The 19630-nt window shown below is 39.1% G+C and overlaps 1 protein-coding gene across 3 annotated transcripts in view; it reads right to left on the minus strand.

Moving 5' to 3' along the window:
- LOC109043284 (inactive dipeptidyl peptidase 10) overlaps positions 1-19630 on the minus strand; it is a 445954-nt gene that overhangs the window by 185915 nt on the left and 240409 nt on the right. For 2 of the 3 annotated variants that reach the window (XM_019060429.2, XM_019060428.2), the window contains exon 1: positions 14072-14535. The exons of the other annotated variant lie outside the window; for it this stretch is intronic. In XM_019060429.2, the coding sequence (XP_018915974.2) occupies positions 14072-14152 (81 nt within the window). In that variant the 5' untranslated portion in view covers positions 14153-14535. Of the gene's footprint in view, positions 1-14071; positions 14536-19630 lie in introns of those variants that run through there. 3 annotated transcript variants of the gene reach the window in all.

A 19630-nucleotide genomic window follows, 5' to 3' on the forward strand; every position in this document is an offset into this window, starting at 1 on the left:
AAAATGTGACAAATATGAAACATGTATTCAGGGGCTGGGTATGTAACACGAACTAAAAAGCAAAAACCAGTCACCTATCATTTAATTTTGCAATTAATTTCGAAAAATATTTTTCAATATTTTTCTTCATCTTTCTGAAATTTCATGAAACATTTCACATGAAATTTCAAGATTTTATTTTTCATGAAGAATTAAAATCCTGACCATGAGCGCAATAGATTAAGGATGATTAAAAATGTGGTTCAATTGGAGATTAGTTTCATAGAATTGTTTACATACTTTTGATCAAATCTTAAAAAAAAAAAAAAAAAAAAAAAAAAAAGAAATCCGAAAAATTAAAAGGATAAATTCCCTGGAATTTCACCAAATTTGAACAAGATCAGAGGATATAAAGCAACGCGTGAATGTTCACGCGGCGTAAGTCGAGATGCAGGCAAGTCGCGTCGTTGATCCTAACGCCTGGATGCAACTAAACGTGCTCGGTGGATGTCCGTGTCGCATATACAGAGTAATTGAAGGCGTTTCAAGTTTTGTGACTAACGCCTGGATGCAACTTAACGTGCTTGGTGGATGTACGTGCTGCATATACAGAGTAATTGAAGGCGTTTTAAGTTCTGTGACCCTCACGACAGAATACTTCATTTGAGCATGCGGTCCTCCAGTTTCCCATACAGTCCATGTATATCGACAGTTACACGAGGAATCCATTTCAGCGGCCCGATTATTGAATCTATGTCAGCCCGACACGAAAAGACATAGCCATATTTCAACCATGTAATATATCGCAATTCAATGTCTTATCGGGCTGGTTTAAATTTCAATAATCGGCCCGCAGATTAGCTCCCGTATTTTAGGCCATCCACACTCTACAATGTCACGGACCGGACAAAAGATTAAATTCACAGCGATTGCAAAGATTACAGACTAATATGGACCGGGGCATTTAGGGCACGTCAGGGAACAACGGAATGAGAGGAGGAATGGACGAAAAGAATTCGGGAGTCAGTTTCAAAGATTACGAAAAACTATCAAACTGGATTTTGTGACATCCATGAGCCAACTTTTCTCAACTCTTTATAAAAAGGGACTGAAGTTTTTTTGTTCTGCCGTGCTATGGAAGACCACCGTATGAACCTTCCGCCGCTGACATATTCCCTTCAATTAAAATCAAATTTGCTGGAAAATTTTTGAATCTTTTTCTCTGAAGTATTCAGACAGTTTTGATCGCAATTTGATCGAACTTTTCTGTAAATTTCAAGGAGAAGTATGCATAACTTTTCGTAAAATTACTTGCTTTGTCCGGGAAAATTTGGCACCACTCGAAAGTCCCTGCGGCATTCTTTCTACGGAACTATGTGAATTTTGACGTAAGCCTTGCTATGCATGTATCCTTATGGGTCTCGGAGCTACAGTCTTCATGTACATAGTTCCGTTTGGCAGAAATACGTGCAAACTTGGATTACTTCGTTCTTAGACTACGCGACATCAACCCGAACGAAAACAAATATTTTCTCGATTTGCAAAAGCGTCGTGGAAGCGAGAGACCACGTCCCGACGCGTACACGACGCCGGAAGAAAACAAAAACTTAGAAACGATTAAGGCCTAAGTTAAAACAATTCCTCCTGGAGGAGATAAAATGGAAAGTGATTACGGGCGTAATGAGATAGCGAGGCGGGAAGGTCGAGAGCTCGGTTAATTAAAATCGGTTGTCTAGAGTTCGGAAGTTCAAAACTAACCTAATTATCTGGCGGATTAAGCCGGAACCTCGGGCGGGGAATCATTTGGCCGGGAACATTCACTCTCACCCGTTGCTGTCATTTTGTTTGTCGAGTCGCTCTGAGCCGGGCCGGAGCCTGGAGACTCGATTATGCCGCTCCAGAGCAGGGTGTAGCTATTGATTAGAGCAATGTAAATTGAGTCTTCTCCGGGAAAACGGAGCGAATTAATTCCATAGTAATCTCTAATATGCGTTCATCGCTTGTCTCTCAAATTGCATTCCCGGGGATTACGCGGAATTTTTGTTTTCGCCACCCTTGCGCGCGCTCCGGTCACGCAAGAGAGCCCTACGGCCACGCTTAGCACGTGCTTTTGAGCAATGGAGAATTCGCAAGTCTCTCAAATTTGATGAATTTCGTGTTTAAGTGGGTGCTACCAAGCGAGTTGAACACGAGGATACCCTTGGTTCATAAATTGAACAATAATTGCAGGAGATATGACAAAATAACCTAATCTGCAAAAATACATGTGTCTAAATGGGAAATGCCATCAAATGACGTCACTAGGCGGTGCATTTTCTCACTTTTAAATCTATTGTCATACTATTCCCCAGTGCAGAAAAAAATCATAAAAAATACTGTAAAACCAGTTCTTTAGGCACTATCAGATGAAGCAATAAAAAATTTGCGTCCAATTCTCCATTTCACTTATGTTTTATTAGAGAAAAACGTCGTACATGATCTCACAATGGACCACTAGACAAGGTACAAAAAGTATTCTAATACATATATTTAAATTAGAATTTCACGTGGAACACGATTGGTGCATCGAAAATTACTGAAATCAACTCCTTTATAAGATATTACCATTTTTATTTTACATTGGTTACGGGCATTTTGCATTGCCCAGTCATGAGAAACGAAATTCTCTACGTGAGTCAAATCGCGCCTCACAACGGTGTCGGCGGGCTTCTTCAATCGAGCATTGTTTCTTTACCACCCTTTATTGACAGTGATGGTCCATCACCATTATTGAATTAAGTTTTTAAAGTTTGGGAGATAAAATTGTACAGTATTCGTAGAATGGGCCTGTTGTAAACTTCATCTAGGACATAACTAAGAGTTATTTACTGTAAAAAATTACTCAAAAATCACGATGAGCGCATCGAAAAAGCCTGAAATACCCTCCTAACTTCACAGTCTGCTTAAGAATCAAGGGTTTTTTAAGCTGCCTGCTTCAAAAACGATACTACGGCATAGGTGAACATTTCCTAAAAGCTCCATCCACCCTAGCGGAGTAGGATACTATGCAATTCAACATGGCCGACGTCAACCCGCCAACACACACGTGATGAGACGGGATTTCATCAACCGGCTTGTTTATATTTACATTTTCCTTGGGTCAATATAAATACCATGGTGCTTCCTCGCGATTTGCGCGCGGAAGCGTTAGTCATGTTGCATATTGAGTAGGATCCGAATGCGCAAGGGTCGGATGGAACGATTGCTCTTACGAAAAGCTACCCATGCCGCATTAAGTACCGTTTTAGAGCGAGAAGTTTAAAAAACACACATTTCCTACGCAGATTGTGAAGTGAAGAGTGTGTTTCAGACTTTCTTGATGCGCCCATCTTGATTTTTGAGCCATTTTTTGTATACGAAACAACTCTTCCTCTCACTTTCCCTGAAGTTTGCAACAGGCCCATTTCCGTTTTTATGAGGCTTATTCTGGAGTGGAGTTACTGTCCTCTTCCGTGAAATATTTGGATGCGAGACACGGTAAGCAGGTGCTTTTATGGACGTTGGGGCTCTTTTCAGAATGGACTTACTGTTCTCTTCCACGAAAGGTTTGGACAAGAGCTACGGAAAGCAGGTGCCTTCATGCGTCCCGAAGTTAACTTTAGGATAGATTTACTGCTCTTTTCCGGAGCATGGCAAAACGGACAGCTTTTCACGCACGATTACGAGTTTTTATTTCCGGGGAGGGATGGAGTCTTTTTAAAAATAGTCGGTTTTACGTACGATTAGTTGAATAGATTGAAAGTGTTTGTGGGATTTTGCTAATGGATGGTTCGTTTCATTCGAAGTAACTCACGTGGTTTGTAAAAACTGGAGGATTCCAATTACAGGGTTATTTTAGACTTTTTAGTTGGCTGAATTTTCCATTAGCAGCGATTATTTAAGATTGTAAAAATGTTTTAACTTGGTTCTAAAATAATCATAATAATAATCGCGTTAAGTAAACCAGTTATGCTTTCATTGGCAGTTTTGAGAAAAAAAAGTATACATGCAATAATGTAGCCTTGCTACACTGAAAAAAAAGTTTGGTAGAATCTACCATTCCTTCACGCTGTGTGAAATACAGCGTGAAGGAATAGTTACCCTGGTAAAAATTGGCAGAAGAATCTGTGTTCCAAAATACCATAGACCTACAGCCGGCTGTAAGATTTCCAATCGCTTCTACAGCCGACAATACAATTTCTTACAGCCTTTTATAGCCGATGGCGATTAAGCAGCAGCCTGGCGATAAAGTGTATGCTAAACGTTACTAATTACGGATGCTAGGACTTGGTGAGTTTTTGGACTACCGCTCTCTTTTTGGGCCGTAGTATCTTGATTTATTTTGCGAGGAAAGCTCCGTACTTTTGAAGGACGCCTGCCATTCCTAATATGTTGGAGCGCCTTCAATTTCGTATGATACTGTGCAATACCTCTGGTGTGAAATAGCTGCTTCAAGCGCCGTGGTACGCTGCGGCGCTGCGGGCGGGCAGCCAGTGCGAAACGCGCATTGGCGCCTACAAACCTAACAGGGATACTTCACGCGTTGCGCAATGCGTGAAGTATCCCTGTTAGTTTTGTAGGCGCCAGTGCGCCGCCGCTCCGCTTTGTGTTAGGCTCTAATATTTAATCTCGTAGAGTCAGCGTTTTTCAACTCATGACTTTGAAATGTTTGCACACTCTATATGGATTATTTTCATTGTAATTGATGACATGATAAACTTTGCACGAATTACTACAGGGCTAACTAGCCCTAAAGGATCAAAAAGTTTTGACGTTTCTGATAATATCGTTCTTTTTGAATAGCCGTTCTTGGGAGTAGGAGAATTGACCGTTTTGAAAAAGAATTGATCCGTTTTTGGGATCCATCCGATGCCCAGAACCTTAACATCAGTCTCTTCATTGAAATAAAATGGCTCTGTGCGATTACTAGTGTTTTGGAATACGTTTTTCTCATTTGAGGCCCATTTTCTAAGCGGAAAACCTCTTCGAAGCAAAATTTCCTCTACATCATTCTTTAGTTGGATTGCCTCCTTTATTGTTTCTGCTCCTCCTAGATAATCATCTACATAAAATGAACTCAGAATACTTTTTGAAGCAGCTGCATATCTGTGTTTCTGTTGTAAGGCAGCTTCATTTAGCGATCTTATTGCTAGGAAGGGAGCGGGTCCAGTGCCGTATGTGACAGTATTCAGTCGATAAATTTTCACCGGATCAGACCGTTTTTCTCTCCACAAAATTCTTTGTAAGTCACGTTGTGCTTCGTCGATCCATATTTGGCGATACATTTTTGTGATATCCGCAGTCAGTGCAACAGGGTACTCCCGAAATCTCAGTAAAATTTCAAAAAGGGTGTCTTGGATTGTGGGGCCCACATGTAGAATATCATTCAATGATTTGTTGTTTGGCGATGTTTTGGAAGAAGCGTTAAACACTACCCTTAACTTAGTAGTTAAACTACCCTCTCGAAGCACACCTAAATGAGGGATGTAATACGCTGGGTTTGTATCCTCTTCTCCTTCGGGCACTAGACTCATATGGTTTAAGGAAATGTACTCTCGCATGAAGTCAGAGTACAAGGTTCTAAACTTTTCATTTTGGTCCAATTTTCTTTCAAGGTCAAACAGTTTCTTCAACGCTATACTTTTGGAATTGCCCAAAACAATTGGATGTTCTTTCAAAGGTAGTTGCACTATAAACTTTCCATCTTCGGCGTCTCTCAAAGTTTCACAGAATATTTTTTCGCAACTGGACACTTCAGATCGACTTTCTTGAAAGTCGCCATCTTCTATTTCCCAAAATTTCTGTAGATTAGCATCAATTACAGATTGTTTCTCAAATGCGGTGAAAGTCAAAGTTGGTACTATTGGACTAACTTCTAGATTTTCAGTGCAACATCCTCCTACTATCCATCCAAATATGGTTTCTTGTAATGTTGGAAAGTAAGAATCTGCCGAAATTTGATTTTGTAAGAGAGCAGGCCAAAATATTGAAGCTCCCAGAATCATATCAACGGTGCCACCCTCATGGAATGTTGGATCAGCGAGTTTTAAATTTTTTAAACGGGCATTGATCTTTTCACTCACAAATTCTTCACTAGGAGGAATTGTAATTGGTAAACTATCAATAATATGACATGAAATTTTCAATTGTTTTGACGAAGACAAGGGAACAATGTCAACCGTCTTTTTTTCATATGAATAAGCACTTCCAATTCCTTTTATTTCACATTTTTGAGCTTCAGCGGGTATTTTTAGAGATTTAGAAAAAGTGGCAGATAAAAAATTTAACTGTGAGGCCGAATCTAGCAATGCTTTACATTTAAGCTTTTTATTATTGCATAAGACGTAAACTTGAACTGTTGCTAGTCATATATTTGAGGACGAAGATTGCGATGAACTGTTTGGTTTAGTTTTTGTAGCCTCTTTGTAGCCATGAAGCAGAGAACTGTGTTTTTCATTACACAATCTACATTTGAAATTGCTCGTACATTCACCAGAGTGATCTCGTAGACATAAAATGCATAATTTTTCTGTCTTTACCACGGTAATTTTGTCTGGCAAAGATAGTTTTTTGAATTTTAAGCAGGACCAAATTTTATGGTTTTCATTACAATAGTCACATTTCTTATAATTTTTAGAAGTGGTTTTCGCTACTTTAGATGCTGATTCTTGCTCCCAAAATGCAAAGGAAGCAGCATTCCTCTTTCTGGAGTTAAATGATGTATGCCGCTGATTTGCCAACGTAGAACTTCTCTGGCTTTCATTTGATTCATGACATTTTTTTTCTTCAACAGATTCAATGATTCTTTGACGTCTCTTGAGAAAATCCAGTAATTCGGTTTGAGTCGGAGGGTCAATGGGGTGCGCTACTTTTTCCCAGTCGGCCAAAGTATCTTCATCAAATTTAGAAATTACCACGTAGGCAAGGATAGGGTCCCAACAACAAGTGAGAACATTTGATGCTTTCAAAGAATGCAAAGTTTGGGTGATCCTATTATACATGCTTTCTAAATGGCTTGAATTTAGTTTTCTTGGTTTTCCGTTAGGGAAAATATCATCCATATTTAAGAGGTTTTTAACTTGCTGATATTGCAAAAATTTCCTGTTGTCATAACGATCTGACAACGCTTTTAAGGCCACTTCATAATTTTCTTCAGAAAAATTAATCTGTTTTATAAGAGCGGCTGCTTTACCAGTAACTGATTTTTTTAAATGGGTAAATTTTAATATAGTTGGTATTTTTGTGTTATGTACCAGTGACGTAAACATTTGCTTAAAAGTCTGCCACTGCATGTAGCCTCCAGAGAATTCAGGCAAGTCTACGCGTTTCAAAGAATTGCCGATGTTTGGTGGAGACAGTATTTGAGCACTGGAACTCTCTGAACCCTCTGAGGTGGTGGCTTCTGTAGGATTACGTTTCATGACACTTTTTGCCTTTGTAATTGTATCATAATATTTTGATTCAAACTCTTCCAAGTCTGATGTAGTTTGAAGTGAAGGATTAAGCAGTTGGAGTTCAAATCCAACTCGGATAAATTGGCTAAGGAATCCTTTTGAGTCTTCAAACCTAGCCTCAATGATCTGCACATTGGGGGCATCACTATTTACGACTGTTGCAAAGCGATCGAGCTGAAATATCAGTTGATTCTTTGTTGCGAGAAGTGCATTTTTCCGTAAGTCATCCATTGTCGGTGAGTGTTGAATCACTCAGCTGATACAGCAAAGATTCAAATTCAAAAGATGGTTGTTAGATTTCGGTTTGTTGACTATTGACTTCTTGAGTCAACCTCAAACTCAAATGCACCGATGCCGCTTTGTCACTGACACCAAAAGTACAAATTTGAAATCAGTAAGATTATATATCAATACTGACAAATTAAACGACTCAATTGGCAAGATTAGATATCAATACCAATGAGGTTATATTTCTCAGTCGGCAGGATTAAATATCGATACCGAGGAGAATGGAACTTTAATTCGGCAAGATTAAATATCAATACCGATTATATTCCTTTGTTTTGATGAGAAGCTTGAAGTTCCACCAAAACGTCGACTGATCAGGTCGAATAAAATTTAGACACGGCAATTCCAATGTCTTTCAAGGTTGGGTACCCAGCGCGCAGATTGCAACCAATACAGGAATGCAATTTCAACAAAAACTCAAACAAAACTCATAACTTGACTTCTTTCTTCTGTATCACGTCGAGGTCACCAAATGTTGAATCTCAGAAAAATAGAAATAATTAAGAAGAAACGACACTTTTATTGAGGACCATTCACCAAGAATATACCAAGAAAAAACATAAGAAAAGCATAACCTCTCTAGATCTAAAATTTTATCAACAGCTGTTTTTTAAAAAAAAGTATATAGTAAAGGGAAATATAATGTGCGTTTTGTAAATATTAAGGTGATTCCGTACAAACTTAAGGATTTACAAAGCACACGAATTTCTACACAATTTCTTAGGTATAGCCTTTTATAGCCGATGGTGAAAAAGCAACAGCCAGGCGATAAAGTTTAAAGCCCGGTGATAGGAACTACAGCCCGGCTGTATAATTTTTTATCGCGTCGTGTAGCCCGGCCGAATGATTTTCTCCTCTTTCTACAGCCAGCTATATGATTTTCTATCGCCCTCTTCAGTCGGCTACAAGAACTCCTATGGTATTTTGAAACGCAGCTCCTGTCGCCAATTTTTACCAGGGTAATTCTACCAATCTTTTTTTTCAGTGTAGATAGGGGCGCATACATTAATAAAAAGGATCGACGAATCATCAAGCTATAGGATCAGGAAGCTTGATACGACCTATTTGCTTGATGAAAGGCCCACTTGACTGGAGTTTAGCACAAGGAAAGAAATTTAGAAAAAATTTGGGGGAAATGTGCTGACCCTGTTAGGCAGAAAGGATCCAAACAGCATTCTCTGTTATCGAGATTAAAGAGTTAAATTTTTTACGGGAAATTGGCTGTGCAGTCTCCCTTTAAAGTTGCAGGAAATTATGTCTGGGTCTCTGAGCAAATTTTCTGGAATTTCAAATCGAGCATAGCAACCGTTCTCTTGTGAAATACTAATTTGACCAATGAAATTTACCTACAGCCGATGTGACTTGGTTCTTCTTTGCTAAATGCAGTCCATTTAGTCCTGCATATTGGCGGGCTTTGCGTGTGGACTTCTTCCACACCTAGCCCCTATATGACTAAATTGGACCCGAATTATTTCGCAAAATACTTTTCAAAAAGCCAAATGTAGAGACAACTGATCTGCATAACACTTTTAAATGTTGTATCATGCTAAGGGGCTTCATGGAAATTTAAAAACTGTAGAAAGAAGGCAAGTGTTGAGAAGGAGAGTGCTCTGGGAAATAGACGGTTCTTTTTTGAATATTCAAAATTTTTTTAGAAATATTTGGCATAGCCGAAACCTGCACAAGGCGCGTTACCTCTCATCTGCAGTATGACTCGCCAAAATATGACTAAGTAGTTTGTAAGCTAATTTACCTTCCTCTCAATTTTTCTTGTGAAATTAAGGGGGTCAGCATCACCTTATATGAGAGCCTTGACTTTTTTTTTAGAAATTTGGAAACATTCTCGTGCCAAATAACAAACCTACTCCGGGTTATTTTTGCAAGACATACATTTGATGCCCTTATCATAGGAAAGTTCGCAGCTTCAAGTGGTTCGCATTAGCGTTTCTTTTACTTTTCAGTCGTCACCTTACGTAGTATCTGTACTTCGAAGAGTACATGAAAATTTAGGTTTAGATTTCAAGGAAATTCCTAACCAAAGAGCAATTCATGTTTCAAACTGTGCCACATGGAGCTCGCCGCCATGACACCGCGATTGCGTGTTCTCTGAGCTAGTCTACGAGCAGGAAACGCATGTGTCCATCACGGATAACATCAGCACTTGCGGGAGTTAAACTCCACCCTTTGGAGATTATGAAGAGAGCTGGGTTTAACAATATTACATTAATTAGTACGCAATCAAGCTCAACGAATTTAGATTGAAAGGAGGCTTAAATGTTTTGATGATTAACCCAGGTTATATGTACGCACACGCTTAAATTAAAGTTGAGCGGAATATTTAGTCTAATACTGCGATGAAAAAATTGACTACATTTTGCAGTAAGGCACTGTTATTTCAGGCTCATCCATTAGATCACCTATTGTCATAGGGAAATAATGGCACATATGGACTACATTTTGCAGTAGAGAACTACCATTTCTGGCTCATTGACAAAAGCACCTATCCGCATTGAGCAGCCAATGACACATACTTCGTTTCTAAAATGAGTGAGAATCAGTGGATTCTTATTGCAAAATTTAACCATAAGGCCCAGTGAACATCCAGACGTTTTTAAATGTCATATCATAAAATTTGAACTTTCTTCATAATGTATTTACATTTCTTTTTACTTTTTCACAAGATTTTATTCACAATTTCTGTTTGGGAGGAGTTCAAAAAACATGCATGTCTTATATACAAAATGCATATTCTATCTGGACCAATTTCGTAACATTACAATGTGCTTATGGTGTTTTTACTCGACACAGTGGATTAATCCTTACGGTAGTAATTTATGTAGCTGCGCGGAGCTCATTGGATTGCTCATCCATTTCGCTATCTAATTCTGATGTTTCTTAGCTTCTACAATTTCAAAAAATAAGTCTACATCCTAAAACCACAAATCTGAGCCTTTTAAAAATTCCAAGTCTTGCTCTATGTTTTTAAGAATGCAAATCAAAATAGTTTAAAGATTTTTCAAGATGACTAGTAAGTGGTAAAGACAGGCTGGAGGAAATTTTAAACTGTAATGTTGATTTGCTTACTCATAACTGAATAAACTACTCTCACTTTTATTTAAACATTTAGATACGTAATTTAGATGTATGGTCATTGATTTGCAGTGTAAACTTTTTGCAATATTAACATATATGTCTTGACAGCCGAACAAATGAAAAGCTCAAAAATTTGGATATCAATTTGATTGCTACAAATTTTGCATGAGCAACAATTTCAATCAAGGAAGCAGCGTGGATGGGTGCAATCAGTGTCTTGCAAAGACACACAACACATGTTTAAAACCATCAGTTAATAACCGTTTTGAAGATTTAAAACCGTCCGTCAATGGATTGCAACTTTTCAAGCAATTTTCTTATTAGCACTGGCCCACACACCAGAGATTCAGCCTTTAAAGTAGCAGTCTTAAATTTTAATGTTGATACATTAATAAATTATTATTACAGTAAATTAATACATAAATAAATAGTAAAATAAATAGATGAATGAATAAATATAATTAATGGGAATGTGTATAGCTAGCAGTTGTGACGAATAACAAAGAATTCCTTCGGTTTCTTATAAGCTACCTCCCGCCCAACACGGAAATATTTTAAAAATATTGCTGAAATATTGTTAAAAACATTTTAACAATATTTTAACAATATCGAAATAATATTGCTGCAATAGTTTGTTGTCCGCCCCCCTGACAATATTGCAGCAATATTGTCAAGGTAATATTGATAATATATTTTAAAAATATTTACTTGCGATGAGGTTATCATATTCCATATCCGTGTGCGCGCACTCTAGGAGACGTCTTTGGTACTAATTTTCTTTCAAATGTACACATGCGTCCAGGTTGTGGATCGTAGAGTTGTTACTGACCTTAAAATCCGCGCCGTCCTAGTCGGGATTAGAACCCACGCCTCGGGGTGGAGTTGATATCCGAAGTCCAGTACTTTACCACCAGACCAGCCAGGCTTGATGTAGATGGGCCCGTAAATTCAATCTCTTAACTATCGCAGGCCTCTGAGTCCGTAATATGTTTGTTTATTGACGGATTCTTATAATATTTTACCAGAATGTATTATTTATTATTTATTTATTATTTTTTATTTCATCCTGTAATTTGTGTTTCAAATTCTTTATTAATTGTACTCAACATATTCCTATTCATGTATTACAAATTTTCGTTTTTTTTAACTCTCTCTCATTTTTTTCTTTACCAAATTACTGTTTTTTATAATTGCGTCTTTTTCCAGTTTTAATTATTTGAGCTTTTTCCTAGTTTGAATTTATGTCGATGTATTTATGTTATGTTATTTATTTTTTTCCCTTCTTTTTGTCTTTTCTTCCCCCCCCCCTTTCTTTTTTCTAGCGATTGATTTTAGTAAGTTCCGCAAAATAATTGGTAAACAGAGCAAAACCATACGCTAATTTGGCAAACATTTTGAAAATCTAGCAAAAATTTTAGCCATAATAGCATAAACTAGTAATGTTAATTTCGCAAAAGTATAGTGCCATTTTCGCACAATAAAATTACCACTTTTGCAAATTGTTTTGTCGTTCTCGCCACGAGGGTGGGCATTTTAGCAAAAAAAGCAAATTGCAGAAATCGCAAACCATTTTTTGCCATTTTAGCAATTAATTTTTAAATATTACAAAAATATTTATAAAATATTTTTAACATAATATTAAACAAATATTTTTAAACTAATATTTCTAAAATAATTTTAAAATATTTTGTAAATATATTTTACAAACTGTTTTAAAAGTAATTACATAAATATATTTTGTAAATATATTTAAAACATTTTTATAAATATATTGTTACAATATTGTCATGAAATATTTTAGCAATATTGTCAACATATTTCTGCAGTGTATTTAAGGAAATATGTACATGACAATATTGTTTCAATATTGACAATATTGCTGCAATATTGCTGCAATATTTCGTGTTGGGCGGGCTGTCAGCTTGAATTACATTACGTTCGGGAAGATCAAGAAACTCAAAGCGCCTTCAATTTTTCGTTTAAGCAACACGGTCATCCGTCGAGCACGTTTAGTTGTATCAAGGCGTTATGCTCACCAACGCGCCTCGTGAACATTCGGAAGTTGACGCAATTCTGGAAGTCAATCCCCAAACAAGATACACCGGCGTTAACAGTTAACATTGGTCAATGGAAAAAATGCAAATGCCGTCATTAGTAAAATCTAATTCATATTTGATCTGTGTTAAAAATACTCGTTCATATCCCGTTCAAGGCCTAATATCCAGACTCTCCATTATATGAGTCGTTTTCTAGATACAATTTTTAAATGAAAACATGTGCTGTTTCCTTCTGGTTCAGACCTTGCCTGGAGGCCTATTTCCCCAATTCACATACCATGGACCGTTAGACAAGGTATGAACATAGCCCAACATAACATGATTCCTCTTCAAAATTTCACGAGCGAAACGGATCACACAAAAAGTCTGAAAATCAACTCCTAAACAAGATTTAGGTATTTACGATTAACAATAGTTGAATAACAAAAATACAAGTGACGTCATTTGTATAATCCAACTTCCATTTGATCTGTGTTAAAAATGTTTGTAAACATCTCGCTGGGAAGTTTATTTTCAAACTTCTCACTGTGTGAATAGTTTGCTACGTAAGATTTTGAGGAGAAAGCATGTGACGCTCTCTTCTAGTTTAGGTGTTTAGTCGCCCATTCCTCGGATTAAGTTGTTATCTCACCAACAATCACAGAGTTATGTTTAATGTAACGAACAGCCAGTGGTTTAATTGGACTCCGTTTAACAGAAAGGAACCAAGCCATATCAGCTATTGCCAAATTTAATTGGGCAATTCAATTTTATACGAGAGAGCGTGAGTGCGTATTCTTATAAAAATGTTAAGGAATTTGCTTCACCGAGAAAAAATATTGGTAGAATTTACCATTCCTTCTCGCTGTATTTCACACAGCGTCAATTCAGAGTCAATTCTGCCGACGGAAAAGTAAACGTTACTATCTACTGGTACAGGTAACCATTCCTCTGGCAGAATCGTCTTTGAGTTCACGCTGTGTGAAATACAGCGTGAAGGAATGATACATTCTACCAATCTTTTTTCTCGGTGTTCCTATTAGGCAGAAATTTAACTGAAATTTGCACATAAGTCCGCACAACCGTTTCCATGTAATAATTAGATTGCCCGATTAAATATTGCAGTAGCTGATGTGGCTCGGTTCCTATCAACTTAACCCAGTCCAATGATCAGTGCTTTATGGGGTACACAAATAAAATTACCTCTTTGATGTGTGGCGGGACGATGGTGACGCATCTCTTGATGGAGTGCTTTCGGAAGGTGTCCCTGGACGATTCCTTCATCCCGGCGCGAGATGAAACCACAAGAGCGAAACCAGTCCTACCTGGCACCCACCGAGAAACTCGATAAAACACGCATCCCCGGGAACACTAAAGCACCGTCAGCGGCGGAGCTCACTTTCGGGGCAGCTGAGCCCAACGCCAACAACAACCGACCGGAACATATGTCACGTGCATCGCCGGAGCAACAAGTCGCGGTGCGCGCGCCGTAGGAGTCAGGGTGGCCCGCGCGGAGCGTCGTGAGCAGATACGTGCTCGAGTGGGTTTCTTCCCCACAAGATACCCGAGCGAAATGGTTCGGAAAAAGAGGGCTGAGCGAGGCGAGATAAAAGTGAGTCGAGGGGCTGAATGTGCGTTCCGTTGGGGGGGCCGCGACCATATGCCCGGCTCCAGAGTCGATGTGCGGGGTTCCAGCTTCGGGGCGACTTACGCATGCCTTTACGAAGCCGGACGGATTCGGCCGAAGCGGAGGGCGACGCGCGCTGCGCCGTCAAGTAAAAGCATCTGCATGACTCCTAAACGTACGCGCTCCGCTGAATTTCCAGCTCGCCCCCCGAGCGCCAGCCCACCTCGGCCGAAACCTCTCAACTCCCGGTAAAACCCTCCGTCGCACGCTGCGCTGGTTCACCGAGAAACCCGACTGACACTATTTCATTACTCGCACTGAGAAAAAATTCTCGGCGTTTTTACCAAGGTCCGTTGGTACCTTTACCATCTCTCTTTTTTTTACCAATTCTATGGTAATTTTACCAAGACAGACTGGTAAGCTTACCTAAAAACCGGTATTTTTACTGGTTTTTTCAGGTAAGAATACCATTTTTATTGTTAATCAATTCCCGGTAACTTTACCATTTTATCTCAGTAATTATACCACAGTCGATAAAACATTTTGGCGTTTTTACCAAGGTCCAGTAAAATTACCGAGAAAGTTCAATAATTTTACCGAGCTTTCTCGGTAAAATTACCAATTCCATAAGTGATAATTTTACCAAGAAAAAATTGGGATCAAATAGAACTCTGAATTCTCGGTAATTTTACCCTTTTCTTGGTAAATACACCGAGGTTTTTTTTTCAGTGTATTGCGCCAGTGATACTTTGGCCGGATGTTAACGAACTGCCGAATGGGTACCGTGTCATGAAATTAGCAAGTTGAGGGTATTGCCACATGAGTTGCTGCGGTGCGTTGGAGGTCAATGGAGCTCTTGCATGTGTCAGAAATCTACGATTTAAGTACTGATTCCTACGTAGAATTTCGGGAGAAATACGATGGTGCTTCTGGTTTTCTCTGAAACAAACTACGAAACTAAAAAAAACTCGCAAATTTGAGGCCATATTGGAGGAGATATCCCACGCTTCCAAGAAAATCCACCTCTACATTGGGTCAAATTCTCTATGCAAAGATAGGGAGCAAATACTTTAGCAGGGTTGCCGTGGTTCCAACTTTGGAGTCCCCAAACTGAGAGGCAACCCTACTAAAGTATTCGCTCCCTGTTTTTGCATGGAGGGTTTGACTTGGATTCAGGGGTGTACTCTCAGGGTAGGGTGCGGGATATCCCCTTCACTACGGCCTTATCTTTGTGAGCTTTTATGAGTTTCGGAGTTAGTACAAAAAAAACTAGTGGCACCATCGTGTTTTTTGCGGAATTTTACGTAGGACTTAGTACCTAAATCGCTAATTCCTGATAAATACAAGATTCGTTTCAAGCGAAACCGTGCCATGCACAGGTGGTCGAATAATTGTTATGTATTCATGTACGTGAAATAATGCCCACTTCCCACGCTGAGAATGGAGGTCACCAATGCACCGTTGAGCGGTGCTCTGAAAAGTGGTCCAAAATGCCGCAATGACGCTGAATGTGGCTTGAATGTGGAAGTCATCGGCCCGATGCCTGAACTTCAGCGACCATCGAATAATGTCAGATTTGTCTGAACTATTCGAATAGATTTGATACCCATCGTGATGAAAATAACTCGGATTTGCGAAATTTCAGCTGTTGAGCGATGACCATCGACTTCCGTATTCAGCTGCCAAATTCAGCGTGTGATTCCGGCATAACGCGCAATTTTTAGCGATCGATGAGATCTGGGCTAATCCACCATCATTTCACTTCTGTTCATAAAATGGCGGCCTGAGTTTTATAGTCACTCGTCATATTGTAAAAAGTTGTTCATTCGTACAAATTCGCAATACGTTTTGTATGTATAGGTCTCGATAGACGATCAAATTCCCGAACCAATTACCATCAAAGTGTCGGGAGTCATCAGTCTTGAACTCATTCATTTGCTTAGTTTTAAAATGAAATTTTGGCAAAAAATTTTCCTGTGGCAGGAAATGACGAATGGTGCCACTCCATTCTGATCTTACTTTGAACAAAATAGTGCGGCCCGTCAAAATTTGATGGTAGATGGTGACTACCAGTCATCAGCATGTCTACTTTCATCGGAATTGGTTCGGAATTTGATCGTCTATCCAGGGCTTATGATGTGAACGCTAGCTGAAAATGAGTTTTGAGGGTCAATACTCGATAGCGTAACAGCGACAAGGATGGACCATTTTCAGCGTGTGTAGTCGGCTGTAGGGAAACATTCACTATCATAGTCATTCATCGACTTTACGAACGTTTTCTTAGAAACTTTCAAAACTTGGTCTGTGGCCAAGTTTCCCGGTGAAAAAGGAGAGCGTGCGTCGACGCAGGATCTTTGGCGAGGAGTCTCGTCTCGGCTTCGGGTCTGGGAGTGGAAAACTACTGTCTGATAATTATTCGAGCGGTTCCCGAGTCACCAGTCGCCGTGCAAGACGCAACCCTCGGCGCGCTGCCCGCCGGCGCTCAGCGCTCAATTAAGTTGCGCCCTCCGCGCTGTCCCTTTTCCTCCCCCCCCCCCCTCCCCCCGTTTTCGCGTCGTCCACGATCCCGATGCGCCGTGTCGACGCCATGTCCCACGGCAGCCAGCGTCCGTCCGACACCGGGGCTCGCTGCCTCCGAATCAGGGAACGCCGCGGTTGCTTCATCGTGGACACTCGGAAAAAATAGAACCTATTTCACCGTCAACACTGAATAAAGAAGTTTGGTAGAATTTACCATTCATTCACGCTGCATTTCACACAGCGTCAATTAAGACTCAATTCTGCTAGAAGAAAGGTAAACACTGGGAAAAAAAAACACATTGGATCTAGAGTAGAGGCTCTTGAACATTGACAGGAAAAATCTCTGATTCAATCGGTTTTTTGCTTGAATCAAACGAAATCGCTTAAATTACAGGCGCTTGGTTCTTTGACTTAACGCCTACGATTCTGATTGAATCAAGAGTACTTTTCTTGTCGATGTTTTTATAGAGTCTAGACTCTAGATACAATGTGTTTTTTTTCCAGTGAATGTTACTATTTACTGGTACAGGTAACCATTCCTCTGGCAGAATCGACTTGAAGATTGGTAGAATTTACCACTCCTTCACGCTTCGTGAAATACAGCGTGAAGGAATAGTAAATTCTACGAATCTTTTTTTTTCAGTGCACGAAAGAAGAGACCACAGTCCACGCTCAGCTTCCTAAGCGGGACATGGAAGATGCAAAAATGCACTGTTACAATATAGGATGATCCGAATCGCATGCAGCAAAAAGGAACCACCGCGATTACAATGTTGTAAAAATGTTACTTTGTCATGAGTTCCTTTTTGCTACGTGTGATCCATCACGGGTTGAACCGCCGCGCCAGGCCGTACGAGCGTGTGTTGTGAGTCAAAGTAGGACTATTTTTGAGAATTTTTTCGATTTTATCAGAATCTACAGCCACCTTTAGCGGATTGATTCGGTTCAGGACTCGGGAAAAATGGTAAAAAAAACATTAAGGTGGAGTAGATAGGAATAAATTAAATAGGAAATCAGTAATGGGATTTATTGGGTTCTAAGACACCTTCATTTTTACGCTCGGTACCCATCAAGCGACTTCCTTATAGACGGAGTCTCAAAATAGGACTTTTTGTTTCAATAAAATTGTTCTCCAAAAGATACAGCACCTACGGGCCGTTTTTCAAAAAGCGGTCCCTTTGGCTTCCAGGACTTTATGTCCACCTACCTTTCGTCCATTAAATAAATGTCCACCGCTATTAATGTCCACTAAACGTTAAGTCCAGTCTTTATTAAGTCCACATGTTTAAATGTCCAACAATGAATGTGTCCAAAATTGTCCAAATTGTGGACATGTTATGTCCACATTTTTTTCTTCTCATTTAAATGACAGGAACCACCTCAAAAATAAATGCATACTACTACTACCTTCATTCTTAAAAACATTTCATTCATGAATCAAGTTATGAAAGAGAACAGACTCTAAGAGCAGATAAAAACATATGTTCATGTGTACACTGTACGGATATGATAAGATGAAAACCAAAGCGGGAGCCTAGGAAACGCTCCAACGCCAAATTAAACATTTTTCAGTAACAGATGCAGTCAAAATTGAAAGTCCTCTTTAACTAGTTATTTCGTGCGCCTTCAATCTTGTAGGATACTGTGCAACGCCTCTGACGCGAAATAGTTGCTTAAAGCGTTGCGGCGCGGCAGGCACCCAGCGTGACACGCGCATAGGCGCCTACAAACCTAACGGGATACTTCACGCGTTGCGCAATGCGTGAAGTATCCCGTTAGGTTTGTAGGCGCCAGTGCGCGTTCTGCGCTGCTAACACGCCGCTCCGCTCTGTGTTAGGCTCTAATATTTAAACTCGCGGAGTCAGCGTTTTTCAACTCATGATTTTGAAATGTTTGCACTCTCTGCATTGATTATTCCCTTTTAAACTGATGAAAAAGAAATATGTACTACTGGAAAATATAATATGTTTTTGTAGATATAATAGTGGTTCCGTGTCAAATTTAATGATTTCCAAAGCATTCAAATTTATTATTTTATGTTTTGGGCTTTTACTGTGCTGCAGCGTGGTGTAAGCGCAACTAAACGCTCAAAATTGGACGTATTTGACTCAAGGAGGTCGATGTACAAATAAGTTAAAAAAAAGTGCGTGCTTCTTAGTTTTTTTCCTCTTTTATTAATTTTTGTATAGTTTCTTTCATCACAACTACGGCTCATTGAGATTCATATCGATGCCATTGCTTGGAAAAGGTTTTACAAATATTTACCACGTTTTAAAAATGTAAATGTTTTTAAAATGAAGTAATCAATTTCATTAAAAAAAAGAATGTACATTTAAGGCATATTTTATATCGGAAATTTCAAGGATAGAAATGAAACCAAGTATTTACCAAAGACAATTTGAAAAGATGAATCAAAAGAGGAAATTAACATTTCATTTAAAATATGAGGTACGATAACAACACCTCATTCTCTCTTAATTTTCTCATTTCGATATTGTCAATATAATTTTACACACGGACTAAAATATGACGCTTGAATTTGATTTTAGTGGACTTTACATTTGTGGACTTAACTTAGTGGACGTTTAAATAATGGACTTAACAATAGTGTGGGC

This window comes from Bemisia tabaci, chromosome 3 (genome assembly GCF_918797505.1).
Source record: "Bemisia tabaci chromosome 3, PGI_BMITA_v3".
NCBI lineage: Eukaryota > Metazoa > Arthropoda > Insecta > Hemiptera > Aleyrodidae > Bemisia > Bemisia tabaci.